This window comes from Manis pentadactyla, chromosome 6 (assembly GCF_030020395.1).
Source record: "Manis pentadactyla isolate mManPen7 chromosome 6, mManPen7.hap1, whole genome shotgun sequence".
Lineage (NCBI taxonomy): Eukaryota > Metazoa > Chordata > Mammalia > Pholidota > Manidae > Manis > Manis pentadactyla.
Genome location: NC_080024.1, coordinates 733,721 through 748,398, shown reverse-complemented (window position 1 = coordinate 748,398; position 14,678 = coordinate 733,721). Strand labels below are relative to the sequence as shown.

Here is a 14,678-nt window from a genome sequence, read left to right as displayed (position 1 = left end):
TATTCAAGTCATATTTGAAAGTAACCTCTGCCTTTCTACTAGAAAATGTGTACAAACAGAGAATTGTAATTTTCAAACTTGCAAGGAAGGGTGAAACATGGCCAGTTTGAGTCCAGCATCACTCTCCTCTCTTCCTTTCTGGAAGTCCTAAAGCGGCCGCAGAGCGGTGTGTGAACGGTCAGCCCGCTCCCCTCGGCCAGCCTCGGACGGTGCGTTCCTGAGACCCCTCTGGGAGCCGCCCGTTCGCACTGCACTGCAGGCGGTGTCCGAGGGCTGTGGAGGCCACACGTGCGCGGCTGAGGGGGAGCCTGTAACCCGAGGGCTGGGCCCGCTTGGGTCGCCAGGGTGCCCGCGCCTGCCGGCTTTCCCTCTGGCTGTGCGCCCACACCCTGCCCCCGCCCTGCAGGCCCTGTGCCCCGCCTCGGCCAGCCTTCTGGGAGGGGCTGCGCCTCCTCCCTCTTGCCCACACTCTCAGCCCCAGACCCTCACACGTGCAAAGGTCACCAGCAACGTCTGGTCCTATCTGAAGCGGACTCTTGGGGTCTGTGTCTCCCCGACCCTTGGGGGCATCCCATGCGAGGAGACCTCGCCCTCTCTCCTGGCACCCTTCCCCTCCTCCACTTTCTGCCAGCCTTCTGGTCCACACTGGGCCTCCAGAGCCCCCTGGTTCTGCAACGCTGTCCCCCCATCCAGGGGTTCCTGGACAGCCCCTCAAGGCCAGACTCTGAGCCCCCTCCCCCAGCAGCTTGCTTACCCTCCCGTGTTGGCAAGTGGGTCCAGGACCGCCCAACAGTCCAAGCCTGGGGGGCTTCAGAACTGCCGCCCCTCACTCCTGCTTAGCCCCGCCGGCCTCTCTCTCTGAAGCGCACATCACCTCCTCCCACTGCCCCTCGAGGCCGAGCCTCCACGGGCTCTGGTGTGGGAGGCCTCCAGGGCCCCCGCTCGCCTCCCTCTGCTCCAGCACCTGTGCTCCCCTCTCGGTTTTCAGAGCTCGTGGGACCAGGAGGCACCAGCCACCTCTCCCACGAATCACTTGGGGCCGTTCACGGTCGGAGGCTTCCACGGCCTCCCGGAGCTGCGCGGCCCCGCGGTGGGACTCCAAGCTTCCGGGGGCACCCGGCTCCTTGCAGAGGCTCAGCTGTGCCTTCGCGAGAGGTGATAGGGAGGCGGGGCTGCAGTACACGGGAAGAAGGCGAGAGGCCCCGTGAGTCCCCGGGACCCTACTGGGCAGGGGACAGCAAGGGTGGGGCCCTCATCCGAGAGCCGGGAGGGTGGTGGGTTCGAGGAGGCGGTGGGGAGCCAGTGCAGGCTCAGAGCAGGGAAATGGCATGGCTGGGTGCAGAAGCTGCAGCTCTGGGAGGCCACTGCTGGGACTGTGCCCGGAGACAGAGAAGCAGGGAGCTGTGGCGGGTGCCTGGGCGAATGGTGAGCTCTGGGCAGATGGGCTGGAGGCAGAGAGGCTGAGGGGAGGGCATGCGGGGTTTGCCACAGGCCATCGTAGGTGCCTGGGCTCAATCTGGGATGGTGTGTCCAGGGTGCCTGTGGGGCAAGGGCCAGGCGCTGAGGCTGGCCGCCCGTCATGAGCAGGTGGGGGCACAGGCTCTGAGCCAGGGGCATTGTGGGGGTCTTTGCTGCAAGGGCTGGAAGCAGGGCCAGGACGCCACGTGGGTTTCCTGGGGATGTTCCGGTACAGTGGAGGACGGCCATGCTGGGCTGGGCGGGCTGCCTTCCTCCTGCCCGTAGGCATGCCACGACTTGCCTGCTGAGCTCGCAGCTCTCAGCCTGCTCCCTGCTCCTGCCCCCTTACACCCCAGCAACCCGCACGGTCCCTGCAGGCGGCCAGGCTCTTCCCGCACAGCCCGCTTCCAGGACAGCCCGTGTCTCGCCCCCCAGGAGCAGCCGGACACCCTGCACCAGGCCCGGGATGAGAGCAGGGGGCACAGCCAGGCCTGGCCCGGAGGGCGTGGCACTGCAGGTGCAGGCCGCCAGCTGGGGGCACAGGTGCCAGGAGGCCACGGGCACCCCGGAGCCGAGGCAGCAGGTGAGGGGCCCCAGAGGGCACAGCCCTGCCTCCCCTTCCTAGCACGCACCTCTGGGCTTGCAGGGAGGTCCAGGCTGGTGCCCAGGGCAGGAGCTCAGACCCTGAGCAGTCCGGGCACACAGAATCCCTGGCTGATGGAGGGGACGCTGAGGTGGAAGGAGGCACGCTGGGAGTCAGAGGCCCTAGGCCTGCCCCCGGACTCTTGGCCCCACAGGAAGCGAGGGTAAACTGTGGACCTTCGGCTCAGGGAACAGAATCAGCCAAGCCCACGGCCCAGCCTCAGACTGGAGGCCGCAGCCCATTCTCCCTGGTCTCCTCCCGTGTGCTTGGTGGGCAGTGCCGCGGGCAGGCTCACCCACACAGGGAGCGTGTAGCGCTGGGCACTGGGCAGGTACGGTAGGGCTTGGTTCCAGTGCCTGGTTCCTGAGGTGGCAGGGGTGGAGGGCAGTCCCTGCAGTGTGGGCACAGGGAGAGGGGAGTACCCAGTGCGGGTCCAGGCGGGAGCCGGCTTGGGGAGGTGCTGAGCTGGACCAGCTTCTGTGTCCACACAGTGTGGATGGCGACTGCTCTGCGCCCACCCCCTCCAAGCTCAGGGTCAAGCCCCACAGCCCTGGCCCTAGTAGTTCCACCCACTCAGATTTGCCTCCCTGGGGAGGCACCGCAATGCATGGCAAGTGCCCAGCTCTGCTGGTGTTTGAACTCTGGTACCAGTGGACCTCTGCACACTGCCTACCTCTGGAGCCCCAGATCCCCATCGGTGGTGGAAATGGTTCGGCGTGCAGGGGGCAACGCATGCGGTAGGGGCAGGCACACACAGCGGGGACAGAGAAGAGCTTGTGACGTGGGGGACACAGGCAGTCTCGTCACTCAGTGGCCCTGGTGTAAGGCGGGGACAGACGGGGCCCCACCAAAGAGGTAGGACAAGGTCACAGCATGTCCTGGGCTCCAGAGGCAGCAGGCAGCCCACAAGCATGAGAAGGAAGGAGGCAGGGGGCTGAGGGCCAGGCCTCCGCAGAGCCCCCAAGCAGTGGTTCTGAAAGCTGGACTGTCTCCAGCATTGAGTGGACCCGTCTCCATGCATGAGAAAGGTCAAACGGAGTGATTTGGGTTGAAACTGGGAAGCAGGCAGATGTCACCAGGGTCCCAAATGCAGCTCGGGCACCAGCTGCGCACCAGGCCTCCCTGATGCACACAGCCCCCTTGTTTCGAAGTGTTTCCTCTGTCCTGAGGGATCAGGAGGGAGTGGGCCAGCCAGGCTGTGGGTTCTGGGGTTCTGGCGCCCTCACAGCCCCTCCGGGGTGGGCAGGAGGAGGGGAGACAAACTGGGAAGCCTTTGGGGGACTGACAGTCCTTTGGCTTCCATGACCCCAGCTACAAAGTGGGGGGTGTGAGTCCTGGCACTGGGGGTGCTGAGGGTCTCAGGGGTGAACCAGGGCAGGGTGGCCTCCCAAGACCTCACTGGGGCAAGGCCACAGATGTGTCCTGCTCTCTGGCGGCCTGGCAGCTCGAGGCCCAGAGCCCCTGTGGTCACGTCGGGGCTGCGTCTGAGCGAGGGTCCCCCTGCCTGCCTGCAAGCACTGGGACCCAAGTGGTGTGCAGCACAGGTAGAGGCGGACATGCAGCCCCGGCTTTGCATAGAGGTGTGGGTGTGCTGACCGGGGCTCGCCTGCACAAGGGGAGCGGGTGAGAACAGAGGACATCTGTCATCGGTGGCTGTTCTGATGTCTGGCCAGGGCCTTGCTGGGTGGCAGGGGTCCGTGTTAAGTGGTGCAGTCCCACAGACTGCATAGGGGCTGCTCAGGCCTAGCAGATCCCCAGAGACTGAGTCACCTACTTGCTTAGACTGGCAAAGGCAGGCTTTGTGCCAGGACCGGGCTTGACCAGGCGGTGTGGCCCAAGGGCAGAAGGACAAGGGAACCAGAGAGGCCAGGCCTGAGTGAGTCCCGGTCAGCCGGTGGAACGAGTGACAAGGGGACAGTGCCCACCGCCCTCCGGCGGGAGGCCAAGATGCCAGTGGGGCCTGAGAACACCAGCACAAGGCCCAAGAACAGGTGGGGGCCGCCGGGCACAGCAGGGGCGGTAAGGGGGCATCAGGAGCAAGATGTAAGACCAGGAGAGCTGGGTCCCTGCAGGGGGACAGCTGCGTGGGGGGACCCCCGGCCCCTCTGCTGCCAGGAGGGCCAGCCCCAGAGTCGGCCACTGCCGGGCCTGGAGCCTCCAGGGGAGGGCCTGCCCATCGTGTGTCCCCAGCCACAAAGGGACACCTGTCCTGGGCAGGGCCTGGCCACCAAGTGCAAACTGTCCAGCTGAGGTGGCCTGGAGGACAGAAGGGAGTGGCCGGGCCAGTGGGGTGGCAGTGGATGGCAGGGACCCTGGGGACAGGATGGGGGTCAGAGTGGAAGCACAGAGGCCAGCAGGCCAGGACAGTCACTGAAAGCCACTGACCAGCCTGTCAACACGGGACCACCTGCCTCCCAGGAAGGGCAGCTGGTTGTGTCCCCAGGACCCTTTCCCTGAAGGGCATGCCCGGTGCCAGCTGCTGGGCTGGGGAGCCAGGGCCCCCTTGCCCCTCCTGGGAGGCCTGGAGGCAGGGTGTTAGCGGCCGTGGTGCCCCTGGCCAGGGCCACAGAGCTGCGGGTCCCTGGGGCCCAGGTGGAGGAGGGGACAACCGCTAATGGGTTCCAGGAGGTCAGCTGTGAGGGGCCCACAGACCCGTAAACTCTTTATTGGTGTCTCAGGAGGGGAAACCCGGATGTGGCCGTTTATTTATTTTGGATTTCACTTTTCTCTTCTCTTTTTAACATGCACTTCCAGGAGTGTAACTGGATTTTTAAAGAAACAGGACTTCCTTTTTAGGTGGAGGGAGCCTCCTGTTTTTCTCAGTCCTAAAGAAGAAAGGAATTTTTCTGTTTGTAAGGCTTCGGCCACCAACCCCACATCTGTACCCTCCAGACTGGTCTGCCGTGTCTCAGGGCCCCTCAGGACCAGGCCTGCTGCAGCCCTGAAGGCACAGAGGGGAGGTGGGACCTGGGATCCAGCTGGACCGGGCTGCCCACTGAGACTGCTGCTCCGCCTGACCCTGCTGGAACAGGGAGGTGGCCTGCCGGCAGGACCCCAGGACAGGCACAGCAGGGGGTGGGGGGCCCTGGCCCCAAGAGCACCCAGGAGGCATGCCCGGGGGTCGGGCCCTTCCTCCAAAGGACCGTCCACCGGGGTCAGAAGGAGCTCCCTCACCTTCCCACTGAAAATGTGTTTCCCGGGTCACTGGTGGTCAACCCCCAGCTCATCTCTCCTGCCCTGTGACTGATGTCGCGGGGATGGGTGGCCAAACAGGGGTTCTACGCAGCCAGTGGCAGCACCAGGACACATGGCAGGAACGGTGGCCCAAACAGCATGGGCTTGGTGGGCGCGGGTCAGCGGGGCCTGGGAGTGAGCCACAGGCCTGGAGTGCAGGGCTGCCCGGCTGGGATGGGGCCCCATGGCGGAGGAATGGTTGTAGCTCCTGCCCTGCCCTGCTGAGGCCACGCTGGGGCCCCACTGGCCTGACGCAGGTGGCCACCTGACCCCCTGCTCCTCGCTGGGGTCTCACCAGGGCTGCAGATACCTGGGGTCCAGGGCAGCACCCCCCCAACACCTGGCAGCTCTCGGGCCTCCAGAGCCCTCCCCAGAGGCACCCCGTGTGCCCCCCAGATGAAGCCTCACCAGACCCCTGACCCCAGCCGGGAGGCCTCTGCTTCTGTCACCTGGGCTCTTACAGACACCGAAGAGACCCTGAGGCAGGCAGGGCCAGCAGCTGCAGGTTAGCGCCCTGGAGCCCCGCACCCCAGCCTTGGGGGTCGCCCAGGGGTAGGGATGTCCAGGTGGGTGTGGGCCCCAGAAGGGTGGGCCCGTGGGCCTCTGTCTCTCGCCACACACACACAATGTGCACCCTCAGAAAGGGCAGGCTGGACCATCCTACACAGGAAAGACCTGGGGGCACAGCCCTGGACACCAGTGGTGGCCCCTGGGGCACTCCTTAGGTCCCAAGCAGAGGTGGAACCGGGGCTCCATGGGCCTCCTGGTCTTCTCTCCAATACCCTGTGGAGCAGTAGGGTGGCCAGGGGCCTAGTGAGCCGGTACAGGGACCAGAAGAAGGGGAGGATGGGGCGCACAGGGCCGGGGAGGCCTCTGGGGAGCTCCAGGAATTGGTCAAGAGTCAGCCGGTGCTGCTGCTGGGACCCCCAGTCTGGCCAAGAGGAAACCAGGAAACCACCCGCCCTGGGGGTGTGTGGGTGGTACTCTACCCAGGTGAGGCCCGTGGCTGAATGTGTGTGCTAAACCCCAGCTCTAAACCACAAGCAGAGGGCACTGGGGCACCTGAGGCCTGGGTGAAGGAAGAGCAGCCTCCAGGGGAGAGCTACACACCTTGCAGGATTCTGTGCACCCCTGGGCGGGCAGGCAGCAGGGAGATGCCCAGGTTCAACCCCCAGGTCCAGAGAGCAGAGCCGGAGCAGGCCCAGGACCAGCAGCTCCAAGAGCTGGCTGCCTAGTGACAGCGAGACCTGGCCTCGAGGCTGAGCAGCTGCAAGGAGCCAGGCTGCAGGCCCCACAGGCCCCAGCGGTCCAGAGCAGACCTGGCAGCAGAGGGTGAAGTTCCTAGAGAAGCAGGTGGGGCCTGGACCCCAGTGCCCAGCAGGTGGGCAGAGGGCAGGTACAGAAGGATGTGGCAGAGGTGCCCGCCTGGTCTGGCCTGAGGTCCTCCAGCGGGAGGCCCAGCACTGCTGCCCAGGGTCCCAGACCACCCCTGGGGTGCTTACACTTCCACCTGCCACTTCCCTTTCCCACTGAGAGGCCTGGCAAGGATTCTAGGGCAGGTCACACTCCCTGAGCCTCCACCATTGCCCCCAAGATGGATGGTGAGGACAGTCCCTGGGGCAGAGGTTGCTGCATGTGAAATGCCCAGACGGTGTCGGGCATGTGGCAGTTGCAGCAATGGTGGCCCCTGCACCTGCCCTTCAGAGTCAGTGTGTATACAGGAACAAGGTGGTAACTGCCAAACACTGGCAGTACCTGAGCTGTACACCCTGCTCTGCACACACCGCTACACACACCTGCTCTGCACATACCTGTGCTGCACACACCTGAGCTGTACACACCTGCTCTGCACACACCTGAGCTGTACACATGTGCACTGCACACACCTGAGCTGTACACACGTGCACTGCACACACCTGAGCAGCACACACCTGTGCTGCACACAGCTGCACACTGCTGGGGCTGACCTGGGCTCTGAGCATCAGAGACCTGGGAGCCATCTGGTCAAAACCTTCATTTTACAGATGAGGCAACTGAGGCCCAAAGAGGTAAAGTGACTGCCCAGTATCACCCCCAGGTTGGTGTTCCTCAGCCCCCAAGTCACATTTGCTCAGTTTACAAGCTAAGCAGCACTTACCTGCATGCACGGCACTCGGAGTGTGTTCACGCCTGAATGGAGGGGGTCCAACCACTATGAGTGTGCAGAGCACCGCCACGGGCAGTGCTCCCGAGGACACGGGACTGTGCATTCCCCAGCTGGCTGCTAGCGAGTCTGTCTGTCTGTCTGTCTGCCTGATGTTTCTCTCCCATTCACACCACCTCTCCTGGAGCCACGGACTGTGTCCTCTCAGCCCTTCTCCACAGCCGTGTGCCAGGGCCGCCACCCACCTGAGCTCCTGCTCTGTCCCCAGGTGGCCAACCTGAAGGAGCAGCCGGACCAGGAAGTGCAGCGGCAGTGACAAGCCAAGGGGTGCGCTGCAGCAGCCCCTGCCACAGCCCGGCACCAGGGCCCACAGGGCCTCGCTGGGACCCAATGCCCCGTGCTGCTCAGGGACGGGCCGAGCTCAACGGGGATGCGTGGTGCTGGCAGCCGCTGCCCAGAGTGCACCACTTATGCCCTGGGAGCCCTCCACCAGGCAGCAGGCACCATATGAGTCCCTGAACACAGAGCTCCCCCAGCCTGCGGCTGGCGCGGGCCACACCTCAGGACACCCCTCTCTCACTCCTCCGCAACTGCAGAGGCTGCCTCACAGCCCCACCAGGCCTGGCACTCAGCTTCCGCTTGGACGTGCTGCCCGGCCAGGCCCTGGTGGCCAGGCCCCATCAGGCTGGCTGCCGCAGCCACAGGCTCTGTAAACACAGGGAAACACGTGGAAAACATTTCCACCCACTAGAGCCAAAAACATAATGTCCTGCACGGCCCAGCCACCGTCCCCACATCCAGAGGCCGCGGGGCCTCCCGTGTCCAGGAACCATGGCCCGGCTTGCGGCAGGGCCGGACACGGCTCAGCATCCAGTTGGTGACTAGCTAGCCGCAGGCCTTCAGGGGCCTCCCACCCTCCCAGCCTGCGAACTTCGGGAGCACACCTGCCACCGCATGCCGGTCACTACGAAGACAGGCGCCACTGTCTCTGGCCGCGTGCGCCCAGTTGCTGCTCTGGCCCACACCATGTTGCCAGGGGCCGGGCTGCTTTGTGTGCCTCTCCAAGTGGCCTCTTTCGTTTGTCAGTAAGTCTGCAACATCGTGGGCACCAGCTGGCCCAGTAAGTCCCTGTGTGCCCGGCACCTGGCCTGCAGCGGCTCCTCCTGCTTAACTCCTGACACAGCCTCAAGGACTGGCCAGGGCAGGAGGGGTGCGGTGCTCCTGGCGCCCACCCACCACAGCCGTCCTAACCGCCTGCCTGTCTGTTTCAAGAGTCACTGGGCCTTCAAACAGGCCGCCTGTCAGACCCTGCTTCTGACTGAGTTTAGTGACCGGTTCCCTTCCTGCTACCCCATGTGCGGTTCCCTGGGAAGGACCACCGCCCCCCACAACCTGCCCGCCCCCCGCCTGCCCCCAGACCCACACCGACAGCAGAAGGCACTGAGGTCTGGCAAGTGGCAGGGAAGAGCCAGAAGCCAGAGACTGGGGCCCCCACCCTGCTTCCCTGCACCCTGCTGTCTCTGCTGTCACACCTCTGGGACTCACACATGGATCGCAGAGGAGCACACTCCCAGTGACAGCAGGTCGGGTGACGGCTCACTGTTTTTACTATGAAAGCCCCCCCAATTTGGCCAACATACTGGCCAACTGTTGGGTTGCCCCAGCTGCTCATGGGAGATGCTCAGAGTACCTGTGAGGTCCCTCAGATTGGTATTTCATGATGGTTCAGTCAACGTAGGAGATGCTAGTTTTACTTATTCGACATAAAGCCTTGCTTAGGAAAAGGAGGATTTTTGCAATGGAAATAAATTGGTGTTCCCTTAAGCATTTCCAGCATGGGGGCCACTGCGTGTTAGATCCTGACAGCTCCTGGGGAGCCCGGACGGGCCTGGCTCTGCTCCGCACTGTTCACAGCTGAGAGGGAGACTGGGCCTCCACGAGGCCTTGCTTCTAGACCGAGGCCACACAGCCAGTCGGCCGGAGTTCAGAGTTAGGCCAGGGCCTTGCCCACCCCGTCTGCCCAGGGAGGCTGGGGCCCAGGGTCCTGTTGAGGAGTGGACAGACAGGCCCGGTGGCCTGAGCGAGGTGAGGCCGAGGGCCCAGGCCTGTGCGCACACCACCAGCACCCCACCCTCCTAGAGGTGAGGCCCAGGGAGGGCTGGAGTGGGCCAGTCTAAGTGTGCAGGGGTGCTGGGCAGTGGCCCATGCCCTCCCCAGAGTCGTAGCTGCTTCTCCCCCACCATTCCACATGGAGGCCCCTGGCCTGTAAGAGGCCCCCTGGGTTAGTCGGGAGCAGTCAGCCAAGGAGGGGGATCCCAGCTCGGCCCCTTCAGCCGTGTGATCCTGGACAGGACTTCCAGCCTTGCTCTCCTCATCTGGAAAGGGGTGACCCCATCCAGAAGGCCATGGTGAGTCCCGTATGAGGTATCACCCAGGCTGGCCCCAGGCCCACAGTGAGCGCTCAGCACTGGGGGTAGGGCCGTCATCCTGCAGCCCCTGTGGGTCTGGTGTCAAAAGACAGGCCCTACAGCCCCCGGTGGAGAGGGGCTGAGGAAGGGCAGGCGGGCCCTGGAGGAGGGCCGCCTGGAAGTGCTGGTGCCGGGGGTGGGCGTGGGGGTGGGGCGGGTGTGCTTATGGACCAGCAGAGGACGTGACCGGACACCCGAGGACACAGGTGCCAGCCCCTCAACAGTGCCCGGCTTTGGGAGGAGCAGGAAATGGGCTGCCCCACCCAGCTGGTGCCCTGGGGGCCAGGGTGAGGCTGCCCGCCTGCAGGAGGCAGAGGGCTGGAAGCCCGGGCACAGCTGTGAGCTACTGACGGCCTCTCCCGCAGGGTCCTGGCTCCAAGTGTTTGCAGTAACTTTCTACTTTTTAAATGAAGTGGCAGTGGACATCAAGGAGGTCAGCATTGAGCTCCATTCTGACTGTTTCCCTAAGGTCAATGGCAGAAACCCTGTGGTAGGTGTCCAGGCGTGGGTGCTCCCTGGAACCGGTGCCCCTCCCTGCACAGGAGAGGAGCCCAGTGGCAGGGGTGGGGGCTGTGTGCAGGCTGCCACCACCCAGAGCCTGATGCAGTGAACCAGCTGTGCCAAGCCCCATCTAGCCTTACAGTGTCTTGACTACCTGCCCCTCTGTGACCCACACCTCATACCTGGAGCAGGTGGGGGTTTACCTGGGGCAGGAGCTCCTGGTTTCACCTACACGGAAGGACCAGCTGCTCTGGGAAGATCTATACTCGGTTAGCTGCCTCTTGGAGGGAAGAAGTTGGGAGGTGCCACCAACCAGGCCCTGCCTCTAACAACCCCACGCGGAATCCTGCCCCGAGCCCACACCCCAGCCTTGCAGGGACAGGGACAAGCCAATGGGGCCAGGTGCAGGCAGAGAGGACACTCCCCACCTTGCCCTGCACGGAGCTTTGAGTCCTGGGGTGTCCTGAGGTCAGCTCTGGGGTTCCCCCATCTAAACTGTGCACACACTCAGGCCCTAAATTAAAATGTCACAGGCCTGTTGGGGAGGCTCAGGTTTCCTGGCTGCAGAATATGAGCCTGCTTGATAAAACGATTTTGGTTTTGATAAATGTGGACTTTCTGTGGCAGAGACAAAGGCGCCCTTGAGTCCGGAGGGGAACCTAAAACAGCATGTTGCTGAAAAGTATTTCCTGATAATATTTTTAGCACCTGAAAAAAAAAACACACACATTTTTTTCTCTTTTTGCCTGTGGAGTTATTTTTTATTTTATTTAATTTTTTTGGAAATGTAATGCCCACCAGTGGTGAGGCCTCATGTTAACCCCTGGTCTCCCAGGCTGGGCTGCAAATTGGCCCAGAGAGAAAGCCGTGGAGGGGCAGCAAGGTGTAGCCTGCAGTAAGCTCGGCCTCACTGAGGCCCTCCAGTGTGGCCCAATCCTGGGCACCTCACAAGGCTGCCCAAGGGACTCCTTGCGTGGCCAGGTTGGGACCCCCTGTCTAAACCAACTGCTCCCACCACTCTTGGTGCGTCTACCAAGCACCAGGCATGCGCGGTGTGTGTCGGGGGGGTGCTCCCAACAGGCTCCCAGGTGGACCCCAAACCTAGGGTCCCCTGGGGCATGTGGTCAGAGGTCAGCAGAGCAGAAGAGCATCATGTGGGTACACACTGTGTCCATGTGTGAGTGAGTGTGTGAATGTGTGTGAGATTCAGTGTGTCTGGATGTGTTTGTGAGCGTGAGCAAGTGGGGATCTCCTCTCCTCCCCAGGACCCGCTGAGAGCCGCAGGAGGTGGGGATTCTGTCTCAGGGCAGCCCCTGCAGTTAGATGTCATCTCTGACTTTTTCTCTGCAAAGATGGAAGGGCTTGACCTTTCCCAGCCCATTTCTTAGAACTGTGGCCGTCCCACTGTCCTGGAGTCTCCCAGCCAGAGCCTGGCCCCAGAGCTGGCCCTCGGACAGCTGAGCAGAGTGGACAGGGAAAGGGCCGGCGCCCTGGTGTTCCGTGCAGGATGGCCCTGGCAGTGGGTGCCTCTTCTAACGCCAGCCTGAAGGGATCTAGGTAAGCCTTGGCTCCCGGTCATGCATTCACACTCGGAGAAGCCAAGCACTTCCACTGCGGCTTAAGAATCACATTTGCTGCTCCTTTGCTCTCACTGCTAAGCAACGCATGCTGGCAGAGATGTTTTAGAAAATACAGAACACAGCCAGTGTAACGCCACCCAGAACTTCAGTCGCAGCTGCGTCTGTCCCAGGTCCTGCTCATCTGTGAGGATGCAGCCTTGTCTTCTGGGGCCCCAGCCCAGCTTGCAGCCCCATCACCAGCACCAGGATTCGGGGAGGATGGTGGCCGGTGGGGGGGGCACTGAGGGCCCAGGAGGCAGCTCAGCCCTGGGCCCCGGGACCCAGATATGGGCCAGATGCCAGCCCCCTGAGGAAGCACAAGTGCTCAAGGAGGGACGTCTGAGGTCAGTGGTCCCTGAGGCGGAGAGGGGCTGGGATGGCCACAGGCTGGGACACAGACTCTGAGATTGTGGTCCTGCTCCCACCCACCAGGCCCAGGGGCAGCCTCTCCACTTGCCCTTGGCCCACGTGGACCAGCTTCCTCGCTGTCAGCTGCTTTACCAGGGAGTCTGCCCAGACTGTCTTGCTGTGAGGTTCCCCTGGGCCCCTCAGCCCATTGGGAAGCCGCCAGGATTTATCCTGATGTGGCCATGTGGGGCCCAAATATTTTGTTTAACGCCCTAAAGTCCCCCAGGCCAGGGCCATCCTCACATGAAACGAGGCAGCAAGCAGGTGTCCCAGGCTCCTGTCGGGGGGCAGCATGGGGCTGGCCTCGGGCCCTTCTGGAAGGGTGCATCCAGGCGCTGCTCAGGCAGGGTGGCTACCGGCTGATGACATTGTGGCAGAGGGGTAGCCCTGCCGAAAGGGTACCCAGGAAGCCTGTCCCCCAGCTGAACACCTCAGGCGGGCCTTGGTTTGTCCCTGGATAGATAGGGGCAAGGCGCCTCCTCTGAGCCAGCCCTGGGCTGGCGGCTGGGGATCCGCAGTGGAGGACGTGCCCGCCACAGGGGCAGGGCGCGCCCACGAAGCCCCCTCCTCGCCCAAGCCCGGCCCGGGGGGTCCCGCGGGTCACGCCTCCCAGCCTGGTGGGTAGTCCGTGCGCCCCTCCTCCCACGAGGCCTGGCGCTTTAAGAGCAGCTCGTTTGCATGTCCCCGCCCCCTACTCCGCCCAGTTCCCGCCCCGCCCGAGGGGGGCCGCCGGGCGGGTATTTAAGGCGCGGCCCCAGGGGCGGGCCAGGCCCATCGCGGTCCCGCCCGGCGCTTCCTCGGAGGAGCCGGACCCGGAGAGAGCGCGCCGGACCCCGACGGCGCTGCCCGCACCCCGCCCAGCCTGCCGGCCCCTGGCGGCCCGGCCCGCCGCAGCCCCGCTGCTCCCGCTGCGCCCCAGTGTGTCCCGCTCTGCGCTGCGCCCCGCGTCCCCCCGCCGTTCCCCGGCGATGCCGCGCGGCGCCGCCTGGGCGCTGGTTCTGGCCGCCGCCCTGGGGCTCGGGGCGCGCGCGGGGCGCTGCGCGGTGGCCCTCGCCGACTTCTACCCGTTCGGCGCGGAGCGCGGAGACGCCGTGACCCCCAAGCAGGACGACGGCGGCTCCGGGCTGCGGCCGCTCTCCGTGCCCTTCCCGTTCTTCGGCGCAGAGCACTCCGGACTCTACGTGAGTAGCGCCGGGCCGCGCGGGTGCCAGCCGCCGCCCGCAGCCCCGCCGGCCGCTTGGCACCGCGGCGGCCGGAGGTGGAATGAGGACAGCGCTTCCTCCCGCGCGGCCGCGGGCCAAGGCCGGACAGTGGCCCCGCCGGGCGGGGAGGGGGTGCGGGCGGCCGCCTGGTGCTGGACCCCGGCGCGGTGCGGGGAGGACCGGCCCGGTGCTGGTCCCAATTCCTGGCGCCTCAGCCTCAGTGGAAAGGGGCCCCTGGCTGCCAAGGTCGCAGCCCCTCCCTGGGGGCACTTCCGTGGCCCCGAGTTGACACCTGAGGCCCCCTGCCAGGGGGACACCTGTCAGGCAGTCGAGGCAGGGCTGCTGCTTTACGGAGGGCGGCCAGGTGGGCAGCATCCGAGGGTGAGCGGGGGCCCGGCAGGCTCGTCTCCTCGGAGCCTCTCTCCCTCCCCTCTGGCCTCTCAGGCCCAGCCTTCCACCCCGGACTCCCAGGGGGACTTCAGGCCTGAGGGTGTCTGTGTCCCCAGCCCCCGGGGCGGGACTCTGGGCCCGTGGTTCCTGGGCCACAGAGGGACAGAAGGCCGCATCACACTGCAGAGAGCGTCCTCTGTGGGCACCCCAGACACTGGCCCTCTGGCCCTGAAGCCTGGACTCCTTCGCTGAGAAAGAGAGGGTCCAGCCTGGTGTAGTGTTACCCCAGCCCCACGGCCCCAGCCACGACCTCTGCCATCTGCCAACTTCCAGCACCACCACCACTGCCCCTCTAGCTGCCCCCACCTCTGTCTGCAGACCCTCCCTCAATGTCATCCCCACCACCATCCCTGGCCAGCAGCCCACAGTGAGCCCCAGCCCTGCGCACTGTGCACCCTAACCAGCACCCGCCCAACATCCTCACCCTGACTCTTCAGTACCACCTCCATCAGCGCCCACGTGCTGTGCACTGCTGTCCTCAGCTTCAACCCCTGCCATCCACTTGGCTTCCCCGCCCCGTCTGCCACCATAGCCACCAGCATCCGGTGCTCC

General features: G+C 64.5%; 2 protein-coding genes across 16 annotated transcripts in view; both read left to right on the top strand.

The window, feature by feature from the left end:
- CROCC2 (ciliary rootlet coiled-coil, rootletin family member 2) overlaps nt 1–10,076 on the top strand; it is a 94,642-nt gene extending 84,566 nt beyond the window's left edge. The window contains exon 29 of one of the 4 annotated variants that reach the window (XR_008998106.1): nt 7,747–7,877. Coding sequence is in view for 3 of the 4 variants with exons in the window: in XM_036901274.2 (XP_036757169.2) it covers nt 7,747–7,997 (251 nt within the window). In the remaining variant the exon portion in view is untranslated. Of the gene's footprint in view, nt 1–7,746 lie in introns of all 4 variants that reach the window. The other 3 variants (XM_036901274.2, XM_036901277.2, XM_057503343.1) reach the window with 3 other exon arrangements.
- Nucleotides 10,077–13,257: 3,181 nt separating this feature from the next.
- SNED1 (sushi, nidogen and EGF like domains 1) overlaps nt 13,258–14,678 on the top strand; it is a 76,322-nt gene continuing 74,901 nt past the window's right edge. For all 12 annotated transcript variants that reach the window (XR_008998104.1, XR_008998103.1, XM_057503335.1 and 9 more), the window contains exon 1: nt 13,258–13,655. Coding sequence is in view for 10 of the 12 variants with exons in the window: in XM_057503335.1 (XP_057359318.1) it covers nt 13,443–13,655 (213 nt within the window). In the remaining 2 variants the exon portion in view is untranslated. The remainder of the gene's footprint in view (nt 13,656–14,678) is intronic.